Source organism: Podarcis tiliguerta (assembly GCF_965153285.1).
Source record: "Podarcis tiliguerta genome assembly, chromosome: 2".
Taxonomy (NCBI): Eukaryota; Metazoa; Chordata; class Lepidosauria; order Squamata; family Lacertidae; genus Podarcis; species Podarcis tiliguerta.
This window is the reverse complement of record NC_139535.1, coordinates 113165460-113191516: the sequence shown is the minus strand read 5'-3', so window position 1 is coordinate 113191516 and position 26057 is coordinate 113165460. Positions and strand designations below refer to the sequence as shown.

At 45.8% G+C, this 26057-nt stretch overlaps 1 protein-coding gene and 1 long non-coding RNA gene across 3 annotated transcripts in view; one reads left to right on the top strand and one right to left on the bottom strand.

The window, feature by feature from the left end:
- LOC310671749 overlaps positions 1-26057 on the top strand; it is a 180354-nt gene that overhangs the window by 150668 nt on the left and 3629 nt on the right. The gene's annotated exons all lie outside the window — the stretch shown is intronic.
- TSPAN31 (tetraspanin 31) lies at positions 663-26057 on the bottom strand. Of its 2 annotated transcripts, XR_014508080.1 has the most exons (7): positions 25667-25986; positions 15984-16151; positions 9018-9098; positions 6762-6902; positions 5210-5323; positions 1897-3949; positions 663-1833 (listed from the first exon to the last, which is right to left on the bottom strand). XR_014508080.1 is itself a non-coding variant. In XM_083428070.1 (6 exons), exons 1-6 carry the CDS (start codon positions 25727-25729, stop codon positions 3875-3877), a joined length of 642 nt encoding a protein of 213 aa, XP_083284196.1. In that variant the 5' UTR covers positions 25730-26057; the 3' UTR covers positions 663-3874. The 2 variants fall into 2 exon arrangements, 1 of the variants encoding a protein (XP_083284196.1); XM_083428070.1 differs by having other exon boundaries at positions 663-3949; positions 25667-26057.

The following is a 26057-nucleotide window of genomic DNA, read 5'->3' as shown; positions in this document are numbered from 1 at the left end:
ACCTGATCTGATCTTGCAAAGCAATTCTAGGTAGCGGACAATGCTCACTTAAAAGATGGCAAGAGCTCACTGTCTTCCACCGCTATTCCTTTGATATAGGCCTCTTGAGAAGTTAATTGACTAAGCAAATTTTATGAGAAATTAGTTTAGGAAAACTGTTACAATGATATACATTGAAACTCAACCAGGGGGGTTTGAGGAAGTCACCTAACAATGTTAATAATAGCGGAATAATTACAGTTAGGATTTATGTTTGTTTGTTTATAAATTTGGAAAATCAATTTTAAAAAATTGAAGATACAGGCCTTTTGAATTGGCTTAAATCCAAAGGGAATTATGTTGCCCTCTGCTGGCAAGAATGCTGATATGCAAAAATTTTGAGAAGGGCTTGAAGATTTTCATTTTTCGTAGTTTTTTAGTAGATGAAACACAATCCCTGCTCTGTAAAGATGAGCTTGAGAATGACTTGAGCATCATTTCTCTCTGGTAAACATAAATCATGCAAATTATTATTTATTAATTAAATTTGCATCTCAGGGTGGTCACATAAAATTGCATGACAAGCAAGATGGCTGGTGGGATGATTTTGCACTTGAGTACCATATTGTTTTTTTTAAGTGTGCTCTCTACAACCCTCCTCCCAGAGACTCACAAGGCCTGGGTTTGAGAGAAATGTACTTTATTCAAATAGTAACTCCAATTTACAACGGCAGCAGTCAGAGTGTACATGATGGTAGAAGTATATTGATTTTAACAAAGCCATCTGGTGATGTGAACTTCTGAGCATTGCGTCTTTTTTTTCTCACACATTAAGCCTGTGCCACTCTTCTTCCCCCCCACTACCAAAAGTTCAGGGCAAGGATAGTCTCTAGCAACTAGGTAGCGCTGAATGAAGTCTCCCAGGGCCCTGGAAGCAGCCGGCAAAGCTGCCTGCCCTGTGGTTGAGCAGGCAATATTGTTTAGTCTTTCCTCTAAAGTAAATAGGATGACAGACCTGCTCGCAATACTAACCTGGCTAGGAGTCATAGCAACGTTTATGTGCTCTATACCCTAAATAAAGTGCATTTTAGCTTGTTCTGATCAGCCCCTGCTGCTGCTGTTCAGCTTTGCCTTGTCTCTCCCACCCCAGCAGTTTAGCTCAAAAGAGTGGTGCCAACAGCTTTGCTTAATAGAGTAAGTCTCACTCTAGGGTAGTACAGAGCAGTACCATCTCTATCTTTTAAATATTGTTAGCCCTTGCTAGGCCAAGCTCAAGCTAGTAACTAGTTGTACCAGGTCATACTGCCTGCTGCAGTTTTACACCTGATCAGTACACGCCTTGGCTCAACTGTTTCTGCAGAAGCTGCCACCTTATCCAACCTGCCTCATACTTTGGTGCATGTTTGCAAAAAGGTCTCTCTCCCCCCACCCCAAATTAATAAATAGCATGGTGCCCATTAGAGCAGTCACTGCGGTGTAGTATAAAATCTGGTTTGTGTGTGTCTAACCATGGCTTAGTGTGAACGAGTGGGGTCCTGGAAAAAATATGGCAGTTGCCATGTTCTCCAGGGCTATGCCATGGTTTGGCTCAGCATTCATTGTACGTGAACCACAAGCTTTTAACCAAGATTTGTTTTGTTTAACGTGCGTTTGTGGGAGGGGGAGGCAGAGAGAATGGGTTTGGTGGTGGCACTGTCAAACCATGGTTTAGCGTTGGCTAGCACCACTGGAGCCAGTGTCTTCACTCTGAAATTCCTTGTTTGCTCATTCACATTGAGCCAGGGCTGAGGAACGTCTGTGCCTCTAGATCAGCGGTTCTTAACCTGTGGGTCCCCAAATGATGTTGGACTACAACTCCCATCACCCCTGAGCTCTGGCCTTGCTAGCTAGGGCTGATGGGAGTTGCAGTTCAACAACATCTGGGGACCCACAGGTTGAGAAAGGCTGCTCTAGGTGGTGCTGAACTGGGACTCCTATCAACCCTGACACTGCTGACAGGGGCAAGAGTGGAGATGGAATCCAACAGCAGTTTGTGAGCCACAGGTACCGTGGCCCTGAGCTGGCCCAGGCTTAATGCTATCCATGCATGCTTTTCTGCACAACCCACCGCCCTCTTAACCTAGCTTTCCAACGTCTCCATTTCTCCACTCTGCCAAGTGCCAGGTGTGTGCCCATTTGTGCTGATGGTTAAGGGAACAGACTTTTGCTTCTCACCTGTAGGCACACCCATCTTCCCCCTTATAGGAGAGTCCTTGCTGCCCTAAGAGGCTGGTTTGTGGGGAAAGGGAACATTATTGCTTGCAGCAGTAACGTCCCCTATTGTCCCGCTCTGGCTGTCATTGTCTCCGCCGTTGTAGCTCTCCCCCACCCTGCCCCTTAAGGCAGTAGGTCACATCTACCCTTCTTGAGCCTGTGGAGACGCTGAACGGTCCTGCTGCCGGATCCTTTGTTCTGCCATCGTCGCCGCCCAGCCGCTACTCTGGAAGGAGTCCATTGTGGGTGTTTTCCAAGGTTACAGGGGATAAGAAGGTGTAATGTTGGGTTTCAAAAGGAGTCCGTTGTAGGCAGCTAAGAGCTCCAATAACGAATATGCATTATTCTTGGAGAAGAAATTGGTGACACCCTACTGAAGTAACCTCTTCTAAAACAGCCAAGGTGAGTTTTCAGGGACAAATAGAAGAAAGAAGCACCCACAGCTTAGCAGTTTTTCCCCTTAGGCTGCCAGCTGAAAGCACCAGCACAGGAGGCGCTTAGCACAAATTTACAGCATTTCGGTGCTCAGTGGAATTGTGGTTCCAGCTTCTTGCTGCCCATCTATAACTAAATGACAGTAGACCAAGACTGGAAGTATCTGCAGGGACATGAACTGGGCTAGGATTCAAAACATGCCCCTGGAGCTAGCTATGCATTCCCTTGTATATCCTTACTGGATCGATTTAGGGGAGAAGAGCCTGAACAGCGCTTAATATTCTAGGAGCAATAGAGCTTATCTATTCTGCGAGCAGCTTCAAGCCTATTTCCCCCAGTCAAGGAACCAAAGGGATAGGAGGACTGCAAAGGGACTAGGAATCCGAGACTCAGTAGACCGACGAGATTCTGGTCCTCTGTTCCTTTAGAACAAGTCATCAGAAAAACCACTTTCAAGCCAGCTTAAAAATGTGCACACTAGATGCAAACTTCAGTTACATTATGGGTGATCCAGTTCTTTGAAAGGTTTACACAGGCCCCTGCTTTCCCTTCGGAAGGAGGGAACCTGCACTTATGATTAAGTCAGGCAAAATTCAAATTATGGATTAAAAAAACAAAACCCCACGACTTCTTAATAATAATAATAATAAAAAGACCCACCCATGTAGTTCAGCTGAAATCTAAAAACTTCCCTTACAGAATCGCTGCACATGCCTCTCATGTCTACTGCCCTCAGCCCAAGTGAGACCACAGCAAAACCAAGTGTGATGGAAAATGGAGTCCAGCAAAATCTGGGAGGGCCACAGGTTGCCCTCAACCCGTGCCTTAAAAACAAAGCCCCCCACTAAAGACAATGACCCAAAGTACAAGCTTTAAAAACACAGAAGTGATTGTAGCTATGAGCTGCAATTAGATAAGTGACTCTGCAAAGGGATAACTCCATTTCCCCCCCAAAAAAGGCAGTCTCGTCTTTGCCACCTGCCAAAGGCTTCATGTCAAGGATGGAACCTTTCCTCTGCTATTTCATCCAATCAGCAGTTTGGCAGAATGGCAAAAACCCCAGCTCCCTCACAGCTGCTTCAAGGATTGCTTTTCTTCTTGCGTGACGGAAAAGGATCTCTTGAATAAGGGACGTGCAACTAATTAAAAGGAAAACACATGGTTGGTTGGGGAAGGTGGTGGAGAGGAGATGGGGGAATGTGATGGTCTATAAAAAGGCACTGGGGTTGGCTCTGGGGTCTTTCTGGTTTCTGTAGCGCATGGCAAGCCACACTCCAAGGATCTGGAAGAGAAAAAGGGGGGAAGGATCTAGTTATGGGACTTACTTGAAAGATCACACCCCAAATCACCTTGTTCAATATGTTACTTATGGAGTATTAACTATCGTGGCGATGTGGGTCACATCAGAGATGCAATCCAAACTGAATTCTCCAAATAGGGAAGATGCAGAATCGCCTTGATGGGATGTCAAGAGAAGGTGAAGCAACCACAAAAGGTAAAGGTAAAGGTAAAGGGACACCTGACCATTAGGTCCAGTCTTGGCCGACTCTGGGGTTGTGGCGCTCAGTCTCGCTTTACTGGCCGAGGGAGCCGGCGTACAGCTTCCGGGTCATGTGGCCAGCATGACTAAGCTGCTTCTGGCGAACCAGAGCAGCGCACGGAAATGCCGTTTACCTTCCCGCCGGAGTGGTACCTATTTATCTACTTGCACTTTGACGTGCTAGGTTGGCAGGATCATAGCGGCCTTATACCAAGGCAAATCTAGCTCAGTATCATCCAAAATGACTGACAGCAGTTCTCCCAGGTTTCAGACAGAGGTTCTCCCAGCCCAGATACCTGGAATTGCACCTATGACCACCTGCATCCACCACTGAGCTGCAGCCCTTTCCCTACTGAGGTCTTATTGACAAGTTTAAAAGGTAAAGGGTCCCCTGACCATTAGGTCCAGTCGTGGCCAACTCTAGGGTTGCAGCGCTCATCTCGCTTTATTGGCCGAGGGAGCCGGCGTTTGTCCACAGACAGCTTCCGGGTCATGTGGCCAGCATGACTAAGCCGCTTCTGGCGAACCAGAGCAGCACATGGAAACGCCGTTTACCTTCCTGCCGGAGCGGGACCTATTTATCTACTTGCACTTTGACATGCTTTCGAACTGCTAGGTTGGCAGGAGCAGGGACCAAGCAACGGGAGCTCACCCTGTTGCAGGGATTTGAACCGCCAACCTTCTGATCGGCAAGTCCTAGGCTCTGTGGTTTAACCCACAGCGCCATCCACGTCCCGAAGCAACCATCCATCTAGCCTAATGGCTGCCTTCTTTCCCCAGTGCAGCTAGTTTCCTTTATTAAATATCTGAATTATCAGGCAGAAATTCAAACTGGTACGGTTTTTTACAGCATTACCATTCATACCAGCACAGTCTGCAGCTGTTGAGATTCTGCTTCTTAGCTGTACAGGAAGAGCCCTGGGTGGGGGTGGCAAAGCTACCAATGATGTACAAAGAATATTCTCCTGTTCCTCCCCCAATCAGCCTAATAGACAGAGTTACCTCTGTGAAACTGAAGAAGAGTCCAACTCCACCAAGGATTTTCAAGGCCTCGCCCGCATGTTCCATCATCACCTCACCGCAACTGATGCACCCGGTTTTTGATTTTGTGCATGGCTGCAAGGTGGGAAGGTTAAAAGAAAAAAAGCACTGTGACTCTGGTTATCACTTGCAGGGAGACACTCACAGTTTCTACGCTATGTAGCGGGGAAAGATCAGTAATGATGGACAAACATCTCTGAAAATACAGCTTGCTAGTCTTCTCCTGAAATGCCATGTTCTATCTAGGCAATTGTGAAACAGAAGAAGAAGAAGAAGAAGAAGAGGAGGAGGAGGAGGAGGAGGAGTTTGGATTTGATATCCCGCTTTATCACTACCCAAAGGAGTCTCAAAGCGGCTAACAATCTCCTTTTCCTTCCTCCCCCACAACAAACACTCTGTGAGGTGAGTGGGGCTGAGAGACTTCAAAGAAGTGTGACTGGCCCAAGGTCACCCAGCAGCTGCATGTGGAGGAGCGGGGAAGCGAACCCGGTTCACCAGATTACGAATCTACCGCTCTTAACCACTACACCACACTGGCTCTCCCAGACAGAAGAAGTCTGGCTCATCCTGTATGAGACAGTAAGTATATTAGCAAAAATATTCTGTAAAGAGCTGGGGATCCCTAGGCAAAGCCCATTTTATAAGTTTGAAAAAGCAAAGAAACAACCCTGCAATTGGAAAATAACAGAAAAGAGACAGGGGCAGGGCAGGGAAATACCCCAAGGCACGTTAGACAAACGGAACAGAAGGGCGGCTAGTGTTAAAGAGTACTAATAAGAAGAGGCAAAATACTGGATTTGATCCCTGTTCAGTCTTAAATGGCCAGCCATACTGATCAAAATGACAATGGGAGGAAATACACAGTTGCGGATGGTCTGGTAATTTAGGAATTGGTTAAGTGCCCTGAATGGAAGAAGGTAGAAAGAACAGAAAAGGTTTCTTAAGGGAAAGTAAGCCTCTGTAGACAACAGCAGCAGAAGAGGAAAAATGAGACTCTGGTAAAAAGAGATGTACTGTATAATTTATTTTTTTTAGCTGTCGGTATTTATACTGCTGTTTCGTTTATTTTAAAATGGCCTGTGTTTTAACACGGTTCTCTACTGCTTCCGTACATTGGGGGAAATCCTACACAGCACTATGCAGATTGCTCCATCAGCGCAGGCATTAGGTATTGCCAACTATCAGTGCATACAAACCTCAATGGTTTTTTAGAAGCCAATCAATGGTCTGGTCTGCTAGGTCAAGTCACAAATCTGGTTGTATCATTGCCCATGACTTCCAACTTTAATTAAACAACTGCAATCACAGCAATATGTTTTCACTATTTAAGTATATTCATTGACAGCCTATTTTTCACAGTGTATAGGGACAATCACCCAGCCACCTTCAAGCAGCAGACCTTTGACTAAGCCCTCTTAATTTGAGATCCGTTATCCCCAGTAATTTAGTGATGGATGGAGATCTTTCTCTGTCACCCGAGGCACAAAGGGTTCAAGGTGAAGTGAACACTTACCGCTTTGCACATTTCAACATCAGCCTTGAATTTCTTGCTAGCTTCAATAGAGTTGTTGAATAGCCCGCAGCAGTTAAAGTTGTTTTCCAGTGACTTCTTGGTGTCGTTGCTCATTTCCCACGCACCATTCAGGAGACTTTCCTGAGAGGAAAGTAAAAAATAGGGAGGGCAGACATTCCGTGTTACTTGAAATACAATCCCCTCTCAATTCATAACGAATAGCAGGAATGAAGACACGGATTTTTTTTGCCGTGGTGGTGGCAAGTTTTAATTCATGGTAAATGGTTAAATTAGAATAAAAGCACCCCAAAATCAATTACTAAAGCAACCTTGCTATTTACGTAGTGGCCTGGTATCCATGGCCAAGAAGGAATTGAATGTGGGTGAGTGAGAAGTCTTGCGGAAGAAGCCCTCCCCTTTCCCAGCACAGAAACCAAATACAGTTGTACCTTGGAACCTAAATGCCCAAGAACTCAGATGTTTATTTTATTTAAAATAAAAGGCAATGTTAAATTTAGAATTGCGGATAGATTAGAAAATGAAAGATTCGCGGATGAGCTGAAGGAAGTCAAAATTAGGTATCTGTGATAATATTGAAAATGTATGTTTAAATAGTGTATTGGAAATTGAAAATATATATATATATATATATATAGAAAGAAAAACATGACTGCCTGCTTCAATGTTCCGGCACCGAGAGAGAAACGAAAACAAAGACAAAGACACAACAGAAACATCCTGCGAAAACAGGAAATATGCAGACTCTGTGACTCACAAAGCCTGCTCCCATATATATATATATATATATATATATATATATATATATATATATCAGATATTTAGGCTCCTGAACGCCGCAAACCCGGAAGTGATTGTTCCAGTTTGCGAATGTTCTTTTGGAACCTGAACGTCCGATGGTGCTTCCGCGACTTCCGATTGGCTGCAGGAGCTTCCTGCAGCCAATCCGAAGCTGTGATTTGGTTTCCGAACGTTTTAGAAGTCGGACGGACACTCAGAACAGATTCTGTTCGACTTCCAAGGTACGACTGTACGACTCAGAACAGATTCCGTTCGACTTCCAAGGTACGACTGTAGGCTGCCAGAGGAAGAACAGAGGAAGGGATTGTTAGGATATTTCCGTTCCGCCTTAAAAGGGAGCAGGCTTTGTGAGTCACAGAGTCTGCGTATTTCCTGTTTCCACAGGATGTTTCTGTTGTGTCTTTGTTTTCGTTTCTCTCTCGGTGCCGGAACATTGAAGCAGGCAGTCATGTTTTCTTTGTTCTGATCAACGCTGAATAAACTTGTAAATAATGCTCTCCTGAGTGCATCTTTCGCTGGGTGCATTATCTGCTGATAGAGCGTGCATCGGCTCTGGAATGTGGCAAGCTATTTCTAGAGCTCGTGTCGCTAATTGCTGATACTGCGTGTCTGCGGGAGATCGATGGACGTCCGGAGACGACGTGGAGTCATGATGGACTTTGTCTCCCTGGCAGTATCCCAACAGGGATTGCAACAGCTGCTGGGAAAGGGCAGGAGCAACCTCTTTCACCAGTCTCCAGCAGGCTACTACACATTGTCACTAGCCTGCAACTTTTGTGTGCTCGGAACTGTAAAGTTGCTATAGGGAGAGGAGGTTGAGCCTACTCTTCCGTCCGGCATCCCCAATTAATAGAAGAAACTCGCTGATGTGCTTAAGATCTGGATGGGATGCGCTGGAGGGAAGGGGGTGCAATTGAGCTGGAAGTAAGGTAAAGGTAAAGGGACCCCTGACCATTAGGTCCAGTCGTGGCCGACTCTGGGGTTGTGGCACTCATCTCGCTTTACTGGCCAAGGGAGCCGGCGTACAGCTTCCAGGTCATGTGGCCAGCATGATTAAGCCACTTCTAGCGAACTAGAGCAGTGCACGGAAACGCTGTTTACCTTCCTGCCGGAGCAGTACCTATTTATCTACTTGCACTTTGACGTGCTTTCGAACTGCTAGGTTGGCAGGAGCAGGGACCGAGCAACAGGAGCTCACCCCGTCACGGGGATTCAAACTGCCAACCTTCTGATCGGCAAGCCCTAGGCTCTGTGGCTTAACCCACAGTGTCGCCCACGTCCCTTTGAGCTGGAAGTAGTGATGTGCAAATGAAGATTTACCTTTTCGTTTTTCTCCCAAGCAATATCTCTCTCCCAACCTGAGCTGCAGGTTAAAAAACACACTCCACGAGTTCCCTCCAAACCTGAATGAACTTCAAGGCAGGAAGGTGCCCTTACCTGTTTACTTCTTGTGAGTGCCAGACACGAACAGGAGACTCCAAACTGGAAGAGAAACACTAGCCCTAAAATGATCATGTACTGATGAGAAAGTGACGTTAAGGAAATGCTTGAGAAAGTAGAGAGGTTCTAAAAGGAAGCACCAATGAAGAGCTAATTGCAGATAAAACACCTCCGACTTCTTCCAGTTTTCAACTTGAAATGTATTCAGTCATGTGTCTTTTTAGACCAGGGTGGTCCAGCATGCAGTCCCTGGTGCCTTTTTTTAAAAAATGCCCTTGGTAACATTCGAGAAAAAACTCCTGAAAGCCTTAAAAAAATATTATTTCGGTAATGCATTGTTGATGAGAGCACATCTATTACTTTTGTTTAATAATTAAATATATTAAATCAATTTATTGTGCATTTAATTATATTTGCTGTTATATTATTGTATATTAAATAACATTAAAACATTTTATTCAAGGTTATTATTATTGATATGTTATTGTATATTAAATAACATTAAAGCATTTTATTCAAGGTATCGAAACTTAATTCTGTGTACTCATGCAGTACTCATGGTCTGGAAAGTTGGATCACCGTGTTTTAGACTCTTATCATTTTATGGTATACCAAGCAGTTTTCTCAGAGAGGGTTTTTTCCACCTCTGGTAGACATCTTGGACACACAGGGAATAAATGCCTTATTTTTTCTTTAAGTTGTAAACTTAACTCCAGGTTTAAAAGTTTACTGCTGGTTCCCAAGATACCATCCTTTATTTGTGAAGGGTGTTCTGCATTCTCTTTCAGCGACTTCAAAACCAAATTTACTTCTAAGACGTTCAACACCCAAATCTCCTTGGTCCCTTAATGCTCCCCACCTCCAGCGATGACACAATTGGAAGATCAGATGAAAAGGCACAGAATACAAGCCATACATTAGCAAGAAAGGGAGATTTTGAGGCAACACAGTTCTGGTGCGGAAGGAAGCAGCTTCTGAAAGCCACCCTTCTTTAGATGTTTTTAAGAGGGGTCTTACATTGAACTACCATTGTTCGGTCCCTGCTCCTGCCAACCTAGCAGTTCGAAAGCATGTTAAAGTGCAAGTAGATAAATAGGTACCGCTCCAGCGGGATGGTAAACAGCATTTCCGTGCGCTGCTCTGGTTTGCCAGAAGCGGCCCCTGACCATTAGGTCCAGTCGTGACCGACTCTGGGGTTGCGGCGCTCATCTCACTTTATTGACCGAGGGAGCCGGCGTACAGCTTCCGGGTCATGTGGCAAGCATGACTAAGCCGCTTCTGGCGAACCAGAGCAGCACACGGAAACGCCGTTTACCTTCCCGCCGGAGCGGTACCTATTTATCTACTTGCACTTTGATGTGCTTTCGAACTGCTAGGTTAGCAGGAGCAGGGACCGAGCAACGGGATTTAAACTGCTGACCTTCTGATCGGCAAGCCCTAGGCTCTGTGGCTTAGACCACAGCATCAACCACGTCCCTTTCCCTAACAGTAATTACTGGGAAATCTTACATCAGCACTTCCCAGGCGTCTGAGGAAACAAAGTGGTGATCTGATCACTTCTGTGCGTACATCCTGTCATTCATGAACTCTGCTGTTCCATTCAGAAATCCACAAGAACAGAAATGACCTCAGTTTGGAGGCTGGGTGAGGGGAGAGATGTATTCTATAGTACTACCATAAAGGTAAATGGATGGTGTCCCTCCAGACCCCTGATTTGCCACACCCTTCTTAGTCCTCTCTCAGATGTTATGAGGACAGCAGCCAGCAGCCTCAAGACAAACACCACCAGAAACTTTGAGGTGCTCTGTGGTTTCATTTTGAGTGTCATTTGCCTTTCCCCTCAACCACCCTCTCCCTCTAAAAACCCCAAAGCTCATTTCTGGGAAATTTAACTATGTCAGCAGAAAACTAGGTGAAGCTTAGCCTTCCTTTGGTTACAGCTCTTTTCAGAAAAAAAGGGGCTTTTCCAGTACAACTTAGCAAACTACAGTTCTTTCTTTCCTTTCCCCCCACATGCCAGATTTTTTTGTTTAATCACCCATACATCAGCCATGTGTGTTGTAACAATCCCAGAAAACCTGGGTTACCATAGCAATGTACATTATCAATGACGGTCCAGGAATCAGCATGTTTTTACATGAGTAGAATGTGTGCTTTTATTTAAAATGCATCTCTGGGTTATTTGTGGGGCCTGCCTGGTGTTTTTACATGAGTAGAATGTGTGCTTTTATTTAAAATGCATCTGGGTTATTTGTGGGGCATAGGAATTCATTCATATATATTTTTCAAAATATAGTCCAGCCCCCCACAAGGTCTGAGGGACAGTGGACTGGCCCCCTGCTGAAAAAGTTTGCTGACCCCTGTCTTAGTGGATTCCAGCAAGCTCCGGAACAATCCAATGGCATGCCAAAAATCCTCCTCAACTAAGCTTTACTCAGGACTTAACTTACTCGTGTTTGTTAATTTCAGTGGGTTTACACTATGTAAAACTTAGCCGAGTACCAACTTAAGAGTGCAGCACCCTCTGAACACAGGTGATACTGACATGAAACCATGCGGTCTGGTATTAACAGGTGGAAGGTGGCAGTAAGATTTATTACGTATAAGCCTCTCTAGCTAAATGGTATCCTTTTTTTTTGTACAGCAGAAGTTAAGACAACAAGTTTGCCAAACCTGATATGAAAGAAAGCCATGCTGCTTCCAGAGTTTTGTAAAAGGCAGAATGCCATTCATCGCCAACTATTGCGTGCATCATTTCTGACACGCCCTTGGATGGTTTTGGCCAATATTGGGACCAGGGTGGACAGGGGAAGCTAAACTTTAAATACAGAAAGGCAGCCCCAGCCCCACAAAATGCCACCCTATGAAAATAATGAACATCTTCCTTAAGCTACTGTTTTTCTTTAAGAACTACATAGGCCTTTTGTCCACTGAAACATTGTTATTTTACTTTTAGCATCCTAAAAGTTTATTATTTTATAATTTTAGTGCTTAACTCTTTTTAAGTACTTTCCTATTAATCAAAAGAGTTTCCCCCATCCACATTCGAAGCAACCATCACCACTTCAAAGAAGGCTATTTTTCACAAACCATCCCTGCCAAACCAAATTTTACTAGAAGCCACTGGAACCAGTGAATATTTGGGACATCTCCTCATATCGTTCCATGCCAGGCACTGAAAAGCAGAGGCAAACGATGCCCAGACAATCTCATTGTCCCTTGTAGGGAGGAGTGGGATTTCATACTAAGCTGGCTCTTCAAAAACACACATCGCTGGCAAACACATCCAGCTGATAAATCTGTGTGGCTCACTGGGCCGCTCTGCATATCTGAAACACGCTGGAGTAAGTTTTTGGAAAAAAATATTGGTGGAGGGGGAATCAAAAGAGCTGGGCCCCTTAGAGTTGGCAGCTATGGTGCCATACATGGTAAAGTAATAAAATAATTGTTTGTTTGTTTTTTACAAGGAACACAGGGACTGACTGAAGCTTCCTGTGGCAGATACCTGTATACCTGCCACTCAGGACATTGTACTGTGCTGCAGGAAAACAGTAGGGTTGCCATATTTCAGGAGGTGGAAATCCGAACACAACAATAATAATAATAATAATAATAATAATAATAATAATAATAATAATTTATTATTTGTACCCCGCCCATCTGGCTGGGTTTCCCCAGCCACTCTGGGCGGCTTCCAACAAAGATGAAAAATACACTAAAATGTCACATATTAAAAACTTCCCTGAACAGGGCTGCCTTAAGATGTCTTCTGAATGTCAGGTAGTTGTTTATTGCTTTGACATCTGATGGGAGGGCGTTCCACAGGGTGGGCGCCACTACTGAGAAGGCCCTCTGTCTGGTTCCCTGTAACTTGGCCTCTCACAGTGAGGGAACCGCCAGAAGGCCCTCGGAGCTGGACCTCAGTGTCCGGGCAGAACGATGGGGGTGGAGATGCTCCTTCAGATACACTGGACCGAGGCCGTTTAGGGCTTTAAAGGTCAGCACAAACACTTTGAATTGTGCTCGGAAACATAGTGGGAGGCAATGCAGATCTCTCAGGACCGGTGTTATGTGGTCCCGGTGGCCATTCCCAGTCACCAGTCTAGCTGCCACCTTCTGGATTAGTTGTAGTTTCCGGGTCACCTTCAAAGGTAGCCCCACGTAGAGCGCATTACAGTAGTCTAAGCGGGAGATAACCAGAGCATGCACCACTCTGGCGAGACAGTCTGCAGGCAGATAGGGTCTCAGCCTACGTACCAGATGGAGCTGATGAACAGCTGCCCTGGATACAGATTTGACCTGTGCCTCCATGGACAGCTGTGAGTCCAAAATGACTCCCAGGCTGCGCACCTGGTCCTTCAGGGGCACAGTTACCCCATTCAGGACCAGGGGGTCCTCCACACCTGCCCGCCTCCTGTCCCCCAGAAACAGTACTTCTGTCTTGTCAGGATTCAACCTCAATCTGTTAACCGCCATCCATCCTCCAACCGCCTCCAGGCACTCACACAGGACCTTCACCGCCTTCACTGGTTCTGATTTAAAAGAGAGGTAGAGCTGGGTATCATCCGCATACTGATGAACACCCAGCCCAAACCTCCTGATGATCAAAACAAACCTCCTGATGATGAACAAAAGTTGCTGACCTTTTTCTTTTGCCCAAGTTATTGAGTTTTTTTGAGAAACTTGGGCAAAAAACCTACTTCCACAATGGGCCGCCATACTTCTGGGTTCCCCCAGACATTTAAACCGGCTGACGAAAGTTCCGCCTGGATGCAACTTTCGGCAACCAAATCCTGGCATTTTCCAGGAAATTCCGGACGTATGGCAGCCCTAGGAAAAAACAGCCCTCAGGCCATTATTTCCCCCACTTCCATTTTTGTATGCTTTGAACTTATTGGCAGGAGTAACTGAAGATGCCTGGGTTGACCCTTTGGCAGAATTACTGTATTTTCCCGTCTATAAGATGCCCCCATGTATAAGACGCCCCCTATTTTTGGGCAACAACCAATCGCCAGTCCACCCTCAGCACTATCCACGTATAAGACGCCCACTGATTTTTGACATTATTTCTTTGGGGGGGGAACAGTCTTATAGGTTTATACACGGAAAAATACGGTAGGTACTGTATTTTTCGCTCTATAGGACGCACCTGACCATAGGACACACCTTGTTTTAGAGGGGGAGAACAAGAAAAAAAAAAATCTCCTCCTCTCTGCTCAGCGCCCCTTCAGCGAAGCGGCAGGAGAAACGGAGCCCCTTCCATTTCTCCTCCCGCTTCGCTGAAGGGGCGCTGCGCAGCTCTCCCTCTCTGCTAAAGCCAGGAGAGTTTTGCTCTCCTGGCTTCAGCAAAAGGAACCCGAAGCCTCCGGAGTGCAGCGCGATGTCCCGCTGCACTCCAGAGGCTTCATGTTGCTTTCGCTGAAGCCGGGAGAGCAAGAGGAGCGATCCCTCTCGCTCTCCAGGCTTCAGCGAAAGCAACACGAAGCCTCCGGAGCATGGAGGGAGCGCTCCCACTGCGCTTCGGAGGCTTCGAGTTGCTATCACTGAAGCCAAGGAGCCTGCATTTGCTCCATAGGACGCACAAACATTTCCCCTTAATTTTTGGAAGGGGAAAAGTGCATCCTATAGAGCGAAAAATACGGTAATATGGCAGATAAGAAGCTGCCCACTCTCCCAAAGTCCTTATTTATTTGGACTTACTTCCTGCCCTCTGCTACATGATCCCAGGGTGCGGTGTATACGTGCAATTCTCCACATCCCCTGTGATGTCATCGCGCTGCAAGTTTACTCAACTATAGGATACAATGACATGGATTAGGGTGAGGAAACTTGCCCTAATGGTATCACACCCTGCTTCAGTTTCACTTAGAGAGGAGAACAAGGCCCAGGGATGTTAACTTTTGTTGGGCTTCCATTATGTCCAACTCTCCAGGCAGACAGCATACACCAGTGACTTTCACATCGAAGACACATGAACCTTAAGACGACAGCATACACCCTTGTGTCATATAAACCCTGCTTGGTTCTGAATCTCACTGGGTTGGAAAGGTCACATCTCTCCACTTAAGCTACCTGGAATGGCTGTTGTGAGATGCAAAACGGAGGAAGGGGCAAGGTGCAAATTTAAGAAGAGTCTGTCACAACTCAGGCCACAATGCTTTGCAGACTCACACTTAATATGCAGGGGTAGAATTAACTGAGTCAGAGGGATGGATTAGGTGGTAATCAAATTCCAGCCCACTTGCCTTAAGAGAGGAAAAAGAAGAAGAGTTTGTATTTTATATCCCACTTTATCACTACCCTAAGGAGTCTCAAAGCGGCTAACATTCTCCTTTCCCTTCCTCCCCAACAGCAAACACTCTGTGAGGTGAGTGGGGCTGAGAGACTTCAGAGAAGTGTGACTAGCCCAAGGTCACCCAGCAGCTGCATGTGGAGGAGCGGAGAAGCGAACCCGGTTCACCAGATTACAAGTCTACAGCTCTTAACCACTACACCACACTGGCTCTCTACTATCCTCCACTACTATCCTCCACCAAGTTGCTTTCCTCCTTTTATCAATGCATTACATTGCAAGGCTCTCCACACAATACCACAGACAGAACAAGAATCTGCAGAGCAGACCCTCAGCGCGAACTCAAATGCCAGCTGCAAAAAAAGGTGTGTGCGTGTGTGTCCTTTTTGGCAATCCCAATATTCCAAAGACTAAAGAAAGAGGAAAAACCTATAAACATCTTAGGCGACGTATCTGTGCTTCCATTTCCTTCCCGCACCCCATAAAAGCCCAGAAGTGAAGACCAGAATAAAACCAGTAACTCCCTCTTGACCGGCAGAGCTCTTTGCTTCTACTAATGGTGCAATTTAGCTGGGCATGTCCAGTTTCGTGTCTGCACGGCAAGAAAATAAAGTACCGGTTTCTGGAAGGCAGGGCAGACGTCCCCGCTTGGCAACAGCACAGAAGGATACAAAGAACAGCATGACTTGGTGGTGGTTGATAGCACCGATGAGCCCCACGATGGCGATCAGAAGCAGGAAGAAACCCACAGCAATGACCCCTCCGATGATGTGGAGACTGTAAACAATGCCGTAGGCTTTGCCCCAGGCAGCCACGCCAATCAGCAGCAGCCCGACCAGCTGGAAAGAAAGAAGAATTCAGGGGAGTCAGAATGGAGGAGTTGGAAGCATAGAACAGAAGGGGGCTGGGAATGGCAGCGCTTGCACTTCTGTCCTTTGAGGCTTAATTCATTCATACGTACAGTGGTACCTCGGGTTACAGACGCTTCAGGTTACAGACTCCTCTAACCCAGAAATACTACCTCGGGTTAAGAACTTTGCTTCAGGATGAGAACAGAAATTGCACGGTGGCGGCACAGCAGCAGCAGGAGGCCCCATTAGCTAAAGTGGTGCTTCAGGTTAAGAACAGTTTCAGGTTAAGAATGGACTTCCAGAACAAATTAAGTACGTAACCAGAGGTACCACTGTATCTTCAACTCTTTCTGGTTGCCCTCTTCATTTCAGCCACATGCATGCCTTAGATTTAAAGAGGTTTAATCCTACGGAAGTCAACAGGCACGAATATTTGTTTAAAATCATAGTCCTCTAAATCAGCAGGTTGCTGGATCAGGCTTCCCATCATCTGTGACTTGATTTCATTTTGGCTTATCTAAGGCTTTCCTTGAAAAACCCAAGAAATTTATCGGGCAGCAACATGAAAATCGCTGCTCACACCATATGTTTCTTTGCTTTTAAAGGCCATTTTAAAGCATTTCCAACAAAGGGAAGCCAACTCGACTCACTTAAATTTGTATGGTGTTTTGTGAACTCTGCAAGATTCTCCTGCAAATAAGAACCTCTACTTCCTTCTTCTTTCTCTCCCCTCACCGGCAACAAAAAGTCTAACCTCTTGTCTACATGTTTGGGGCTACAGTGGTGCCCCGCAAGACGAATGCCTCGCAAGACGGAAAACCCGCAAGACGAAAGGGTTTTCCGTTTGCAGAGGCGCTTCGCAAGACGAATTTCCCTATGGGCTTGCTTCGCAAGACGAAAATTGACGAAAAATTTTGAATTTTTTTTTTTTTTGGCTCCAAAACCCCTTTTTCTGAAGCGCTAAGCTGCTAAAAGCATTTTAGCAGCAAAACCGCTAATCCCTTAAGCCTTAAAAAGCCGTTTTTAGCCCTTAAACTGTCAATAGCGCTAATAGCGCTAATCCGCCAATGGGTTGCTTCGCAAGACGAAAAAACCGCAAGATGAAAAGACTCGCGGAACGGATTCCTTTCGTCTTGCGAGGCACCACTGTATTTGAAAAATGGATCGTCCATTCACTAACAGGATCAGAACTCTTGACTGTTGCACCTGTCTTATTCACCGCTTCTTGTTTAGTCCCTAGATACTTTCCTTCATGCTAGAAGTGCCATTAACATTTCCCATTTTTGTTCTGAGACCTAAACTCCTATTTAGAATTTAGACAAGCCCACAGATAAATTATAGTGCACATGTTAACTGAGTGCATGCTATAATTTGAGAAGACTGGAAGGCTATCAGTGTTCAACAGCCCCTGTTCCCAACTGAAGTTATCTTTATCTCGATACTGCCAGTACCTCCTTACACATTTGATATGTTAGGGAACTTCTGCAGAATAAACCAGTATTGCGCATACCCACATGAAATAACAAACTGAGGTGATGAAGGCAAAATAAGTTTAGTCCTGTACTGCACCGTGCTGTGCAATCAGCCTGCAATGGCAGTACAGGCAACGACCGATTAATGTGCATCTAAATGATACGCAGTTGCGCACGTGCATACATTGCAGGGCCTGGAAGTGACCCCAAAAAGCATGAAACTACAGATGAAGCTGATGGACTTTATGGAAATGGCGGAAATGACTGGCAGAATCCGAGACCAGGGAGAAGAGTCGCTGGAAGAAGGTTGGAAAAAATTTAAAGTATATTTACAGAAATATTGCAAAATTATTGAATGTTAGAAGAATATTGGAATGAAGTTATATGGTTTTAGCAGAAGTGTTATTAAGAATTATATAAAAATTGATTGTTAATGGGCTAAAGTGGAAAATTTAAAGTTAAACTGGGTTAAGATAAATTACAGAACAAAAATTGAGAAAGAGGGAAAGGATTTGCTGAACCAGCTAATTTGAACTAGAATACAAAAAAGGGAGGCGTGAGGAAGTTGAGGAAATAAGCATATGAAAGCTAAAGAAATGAAATTTGGATGTGTTTTTAAATGTTTTAGTTTTTTTCTTGTTGTTTTGTTGTTTTGTTTTTTCTTTCTAGTTTTGATGTATTATTTGTTAAATTTTTCTATTGTTTTTTCCTTTCTTTTTTACCCTTTTTCTTCTTTGTAATTATTAAACATTTAATAAATATTATTTTTTTTAAAAAAAGCATGAAACTAAAAGGGTGTAATGGGGAACCAAAAAGTGAATTGAAAAAGGAATGGGAGTGCCTAAATGAATACCTTAAAAGCCAAGGTTCGAGGACAGAAATCTGGCTGAATCTGGAATAACCTTGTGAAGTGAAGGGAAAAGAAAGAGGGATTTATATGTAGATGCTAGGATAGAGATGATAAGGAAAACAGGAAGATACAATGAGAGGTAAAGGAGGCGCTGTGGGATTGGTGGAAGTCAATGTTTGTTTTCCTTTTTAGTGTCTATATTATTAATTTGTAAGATTTGGATTTGTTTTTCATATGCTTGTTTTTGTGTTTTGTTATTTTTTGTTTTTGTTGTTGTATGGAAAGTACTAATAAAATTTACTCTTTAAAAATAATAATGATAAATAAACAAACAAGGGGAACTGAGAAAAAATAAAATAAAAGTAAAGTGGGGGGAAGGGTGTATTGGAGGCGGGGGTGCTCATGCCCACTCCTCCAATGTACGTGGGGGTCAGGAACAGAACCCCTGCGTGAAATGGTCGTCAACTGTAATGCACCCTGGTCCACAATTGTTCTGTCTTAAGCTATATTATTTTATTTTATGGATGTGCAAGTGTAATATTTATATTGTGTGTCATGACTACACGAGGAAATCTCAAAACCCGTATGAAAAGAGACGACAGCAGTAATAGCATGGAATATGGGATTAGAGAGCTAATAATGGAATCCTGATCAGAGGCATTTAGCTCTATTTTAAAACATATTTCTAGCTCCCATGGTTGCCCTTGAGAAATTTCAACACCCATTAGCAGCTTCTAGAACACAGAATAAATTTTACACAACACATGCAGGGACCTGAAAACCATGTTTGGTGTATAAATGCAAATAAAGGACCCGGCAGCACTTGCAAGGGAGGATCAGCTCACAGGTGGATGTGCTTAACTCTTCTTCCCCTTACTACTTTTGACCTGCAACCTCCATCCTGGCACTTGTTCCACCCTTGTAGGGTAGGAATTCAAACACAGCATTTGTGGGCAGGAAATGGTTAAGAGTGTGAGCACACACGCATGCGCATACACACCCCAGCCTATCAAACCACCCACCCTCCCAATCAAATACCCAGGAAGCACATTTGCCAATTAAACATGTCATTCTGCCCTAAACTGTCTTGCCAGAGTGGTGCATGCTCTAGTTATCTCCCGCTTGGACTACTGCAATGCGCTCTACGTGGGGCTACCTTTGAAGGTGACCCGGAAACTACAACTAATCCAGAATGTGGCAGCTAGACTGGTGACTGGGGGCGGCCACCGAGACCACATAACACCAGTCTTGAAAGACCTACATTGGCTCCCAGTATGTTTCCAAGCACAATTCAAAGGGTTGATGCTGTCCTTTAAAGCCTTAAACGGCCTTGGTCCAGTATACCTGAAGGAGCGTCTCCACCCCCATCGTTCTGCCCGGATGCTGAGGTCCAGCGCCAAGGGCCTTCTGGCAGTTCCCTCACTGCAAGAAGCAAAGCTACAGGGAACCAGGTAGAGGGCCTTCTCAGTAGTGGCGCCCTCCCTGTGGAACACCCTCCCATCAGATGTCCAAGAGATAAACAACTACCTGACATTTAGAATGCATCTGAAGGCAGCCCTGTTTAGGGAAGTTTTTAATGTGTGACATTTTAATGTATTTTTAATCTTTGTTGGAAGCCGCCCAGAGTGGCTGGGGACAACTTGAAAACTGCTGAAGGTGGACTGCTTATTTATTTATTTGCCAGCTGTAGCAATGGTAATGCACTCTACTAGATGCTGTATGATTTTAATTATACTTGTACTCTAGTTGGCCCTGCATTTCTTATGTGTTGTATTCCGCAGAATTCAAACAGTGGTACAATAAAATACAATGTAAGAAGTAAAAGCAGAAAGTGAAACACAATTAAAAATCAGTATGAATATTTGATGCGATGAATTGCAGTCTCCCATCTTCAGCCACAAATCCACAGGTGTGCGGCAGACCATCTGAATGAAGAAATGGTCTGCGGACCAGACTTTGGGAACCCCTGACCAGCTGGTGGAATCCCATGATGTCACTGCTCCTGTATCCTCGCACACCCATTGCCCCACATTGCTCTGCAGGTTCAACCTTCTTCCTTAATCCTTGCAGCAGCAAACAGATGATGAAACCGAAATATGTGACTTACAGGACTGGTTCTGCATCTCCTAAGAGATCAGGGAAGAAGTTCCAGGAGCCTTTCCAGCTGCCTGTGGCCCACCAAAAGCCCTGACCCCAAACCCTACCCATGCTCTCCTTCCCTGCTATTGCCATATTCTACAGAAAACACAGAATACATTAAACACCTAGATAAAAGTAGGTGGAAGAATAGATCGCACTACAACATGGTGACTAAGGCAACAACAATTTCACCTAAAGCACTCAAAGATTTTCTTGCTGGCCATGAATCCATCCAGGATGTTACCTTTTAATTATGTTAACTGCATTTAAATGGTTCACAGCTGCCCCCAGGCCTACCGATACAGAATTGAGCATGGGCAGACATGCTGTAGCAAGTCGTGCAAAGCTAGGTGCTTGCCCTCATACAGAGACAATGAAGAACATCCCACTTCTGCACTTAATATCACTTGCAACATCTGCTGATGACTCTCCAGTTCAGCTGCTCCACTCCTCCTTATAAATCATTCCAGTAAATTGCTGACCTATCAGAGCTTTATATACATGCAATAAAATGTAAATATTCTTTGAAATGGGGTTTGTATTTTTGTTCTGGTATTTTTATAGTGAATCTTTGGTTGCATGGCTTTCTCTACTTAGTTCACTCAAGGACATCACTGAGTTAATCAGATCCTCACTCTTCACCGAGAATCAAGCCACTAAGAGGATGCTATGCTCCTCAGCTGCCAGCACTGGTCATCTTTATTTGTAAGAGTGAATGACTTTTGTTGACTTCCTTGCAGCCCTCACACTCATCTTGAGCAGTGTGTCACGTTCTGGATGCCACACTTTAAGAATACAGACAAACTGGAACAGACGCAGAGGGGGGCAATGAAGATGGTTGCAGAAAAGAAATGAAGAAAGATTTAAGTAACTGAATAATTTAGAGGTGGAAAAACCGAAGATGGGGATGTTGAGGACATGACAGAGCTCTACGGGTACTTGAAGATTGTCCTCTTTCAGTTCTATGTGAGCAAAGACCTGTTTTCTGCTTTTCCAGGTGGCAAGAGCTAGATCTAATGAGCTGACGTTATAGGTTAAATTTCAGCAGAGCCTTAGGAAAAACAACTTGATGGTAAGAGGAGTTACACAAGGGAACCAGTTACCAAGAGGAGTGGTGGGCTCTCGTTGTGGTTGTGGGGTGTTTTCAAGCAGAGACTGGATCATAATCTGTTGGGGAGGCTCTAGCTCAATTTCCTCCACGAAGCAGGGGGCAGAAAGACTAAATACCTCAAGTCCTCCTCCAACTCTACGATTCTCCTAATCAAGAAAAGGGTGTTGAGGTGGAAGCCAAAATCTGCCCAGCCTAGCAAAAAGAATGCTTTGCCCCCACAGTAACTACATCCATGAGCACAGCCCCATTACCTTGGATTCACAGGGAACAGCCACTTTTACAGGAGACTGTAAAGGGTGTCCATCATAATGGCAGGAATATTGTTGGTAAAGTAAAAGCAATTGTAAGACTATATATCCTCTGCACCATAAAAGAATTCATGTTCTGTGACTTGGATAAATTATACAAAATCAGATGATGTTACAACTATCTGCTTATTTTGCACAGCTTGGCCTAACTCCAAGTTTTTAGAAGATTTCCAAATGTCCAGCAAGATCAAGATAATTCATTTTTAGCAGGGAACAGGGGTTACACAGAAGAGAGAACCATACAGCCCACATAATCCTCTCTTGATTTGTGTGAGAAATGACTGGTGAGGGGAGACAAAAAAACATTTTGCCCCTGCAACCATTAAGGGGCAAATACCTGCTTCTTTTAAAAGCCGGACATTTTCTGCGGGATTGCAGATCTACTGAATATGCTCAGCCCTGAATATCAACATATCTGGATATCCCATGCACATTAACACTCTTGGTTTGGGCCAAGAAATTGTGGCGGCAAGGACACACTGTTGAACAAACTGTTTAACTGCATTCCTGCACTAAAGATGCAAGCATGGCTGGGCTACAGTTTCACCTGACCAGAAAACATGGAATTCCCAGAGACTGTCCTATCGGCAAACATTTCTTCATCCTTTCGTCTCTACTAGCAGCTTGGTAGAAGCATTTGCACCTCCCCCCAGAACATGCTGAAGAACATGAGGAGACGGATGCTTGCTTTCAGGTAGATTCCATCCTACAAACTATAGGGAAAAGAATCAATGGTTGCAAGACATTCAACACACACTTGAATCTTCAAGCTGAGATTTTCTACTGCCTAAGGCAGAGGTTTTAATCCTTTTTGGGTCCATGGCTCCCTTGACCGATTACATTCTTTCTAGGGCACCCCTGTGGGGCTCTGGAACCCAGTTATGCCACCCCCTGCCTGCAGAGCTGACAGCCTCTCACCCTTTCTCGAACAGCCTCCCTTGTGGAGTGTTGATCTCAGCCTCCTCTCCTCTCCCTTCTCCTTGGGAGTCCTCTGGGCAGCAGCTGATGCTACCCCGGTCTCTGATCTGCCCCCCCCACGCCCTAAAGAGAGATGCCTCCTCACACTGACCCACAGGCACCTGGGTCTTGTCTGTCCATACTCTATTCCCAATAGCAAGGGCTGGTGAACTGGCTGGCTGGGCTCCCTCGCCCGCTTGCTTGCTTGCTTATCCCGGGGCCACCTCAGCTCCTGGCAACCAGCACCCTCTAGCCCAGGGGTCTGCAACCTTTAAGACAAAAAGAGCCACTTGGACCCATTTCCGAAGGAAAAAAAAACTGGGAGCCGCAAAACTCGTCATTATAAAAATAACTTTTTTGTCACTTTTTTATTATTTTTTTGTTTGACCCCTCAGAATTACTCCTCCTCATAGAAATAAACATTAAATTAACAAGTTACCTTTTTGTGTGTGTGTGTTCTTCACTCCCCTTCAAAAGAGTGACCAGCGTACATGCCCCCTTTCAATGCAGTGACCAGCGTACATGCCCCTTACAATGTAGTGGGCGGGCGGGCGGGAAGGTGACGTCGGGACGGTGTGTGACTAGCGCATGCACCGCCCCCATGCGACGTCACAGCCAGTACAGCGCCCGCCACAGTGGGGAGTGTCGGGGTGCACAATGCGCCTCCTCCCCTCGCTAGTATCCGCCCCGGAGCCACGGCAAAGGTGTCAAAGAGCCACATGCGGCTCCGGAGCCGCAGGTTGCAGACCCCTGCTCTAGCCAGTCCCAGAGGCACCATTCACTTGCGGAGCTTGTAGCCACGGCTGCTGCAACAAACAGCTGTGAAAGCCTTTGGGAGGCAGAGACACAAGAGGGCATCAGAGAAGGGAGGGAAGGTAAAAGGGACAGAGGCCAGTGTAGCCTGCGGCCTCCCTGACCATCATTCAAGGTACCCCAGGGTGCCACGGCACACTGGTTAAAAACCACTGGTCTAAGTGTTCAAGGCAAAAATGAAAAATAAAAACATACTTTGCTTAAAAATATGAGTTCAAAGTGACTTGTACTTTCAGGGACATCTGCGTAGGAACACTCCACGTGCCTACAGGTTGGCCTGTTAAATGTGGAATCAGGTTACCTGGTGCAGACTGGCCTACTCTTACTCAGTGATCTTTCCTCCCTGACTGCGCAATCCTATGCACATTTACTCAGATAATGTGTCCGGTGGAACTTAATACCCAATACGTAGGTTTAGAATTGCAGCGTAACTTAGTAAATTAATCAGACTCAGGAGTCTTTTAAAGTTCTGTTCTTTTTTCCACCTAATATTCCAGCATTATCACAGCAACACATACCCCAACACACACCCTTATATTCACCCAGACATGCTTTATTTACCCTAACTCTTTTTTACATCTTAGCAAAGCAGGGGTATATTAGGTCTGTACAACCATCCACCAAGTAGTTGAGACATCCATTGCTCATAACACCATTATCTAATACTTCCTGCGCATGAAATACTGCACTGCTATTAAAGCAGCCTTTTACATTTGCTCAAGTTATTGCTCGTATGCGAAGGCCTCAGATGATCAAAGCTTCCCTGCAGTTTAAATGGGGGCCTAGTTAAACGGCAGAGATTACTTTTTGGTGAGGAGGCCTATAGGCCAATGCTGGGGAATGCCAACACCCACAAGCAAGAAACTAGGTAATAGCCATTCCCTGCTCATTTATCTCAGTTTCCAAGTAATCAGAGGAGCAGCCTGAAGCAATGTTCCAGATCTGCAATGGAGAAGCGCGGAAGGAAAACTCTGACCTGTTCTAGCAAAGAAACACAGGTGCAGCAGTGTTGGTAAAATGCACACAAGTACAGTGGTACCTCGGGTTAAGTACTTAATTCGTTCCGGAGGTCCGTTCTTAACCTGAAACTGTTCTTAACCTGAAGCACCACTTTAGCTAATGGGGCCTCCTGCTGCTGCCGGAGCACGATTTCTGTTCTCATCCTGAAGCAATGTTCTTAACCCGAGGTACTATTTCTGGGTTAGCAGAGTCTGTAACCTGAAGCATATGTAACCCGAGATAACACTGGACTCTTAGATAACTCACAGCCTCTTAGAACTAGATGGGGAGAGAAACACGCAGCTGGCACAACAGGAGGCTCAGCATCCTTTTTAACCAACAAAAGCTGCGCTCTGTAACTTCTTTGGTCTTCTCCAGGCGGGTACCATTGTCAGATCCCCTCTCCCGCACTGGCCTGGCATCGCACCTCTCCAGTCCTCCAGGGTCTCGTGGGCTTTGGCCTAAAAACCCAGTTCTTTCCTTTTCCCACCTCAACCCCCCCCCCCCCACATCACATCCACCCCACCAGGGAGGGAGGGAAAGGGCCTGCCATCCTTTCTCCAGGCAGGAGGAGGCCACCCAAGAGAGCCACCTTGCTCCACCCTCACCTATTATCCCAGGGAGAGGGAGGAGCTGACCCCCCAAATAACCCCCACTCCTCAACCCCTCCCCCCATAAACCCCACCCCCTCAACCCCTCCCCCACCCTTCCTGCTGTGATCCTGAAAGGGCCCACAGCTGCCCCATTCATGGCCAAGCCCCCTCCCCGCCCCACTTTCTCAGGCCCCCTCCCCCCAAAACACCCCCCCCCATCTTGCTAAGGCAAGGGAGGGGCCGCCCGCCTGTCACACTCACCACGTAAACAACGTTCAGGGCGCACAGCGCGTTGCGCGAGCAGGCGAACCCCCCGCACACCATCTTCTCGAACGGGAGAAGCGAAGCCTCTGGCCCCCACCCCGCCGAAAAAAAACAAGAGACCGGCGCCTCCTTCCCTGTCCGGGGGCGGCGGCGGCGGCAGCCGCTGGTGCGGTCCCTTTAAATATCAGCCCGCCGCCAGTGCGCCTGCGCGCAGCTGCTACTACTACTGCCGCTGCTGCTGCTGCTTCTGACCGGCTCGGCGCCGCGTTCCCTTTCTTAGCGCGCCTCCTCTTGCCCCACCCACTTCGCCCCTCTCCCTGCTACGCACGCGCACACGGCGGAGCTTCCCTCATTGGGGGTTTTGCGTTCCATATCCCATCCGGGCACT

Coding starts and splice junctions, on each gene's coding strand:
- TSPAN31 (XM_083428070.1), bottom strand. CDS start 25,729: ATGGTGTGCGGGGGGTTCGCCTGCTCGCGCAACGCGCTGTGCGCCCTG. Junction 16,152..25,666: donor CCCTGAACGTTGTTTACGTG/GTGAGTGTGACA, acceptor CTTTCTTTCCAG/CTGGTCGGGCTGCTGCTGAT. Junction 9,099..15,983: donor ACCAAGTCATGCTGTTCTTT/GTATCCTTCTGT, acceptor CTTTCTCATCAG/TACATGATCATTTTAGGGCT.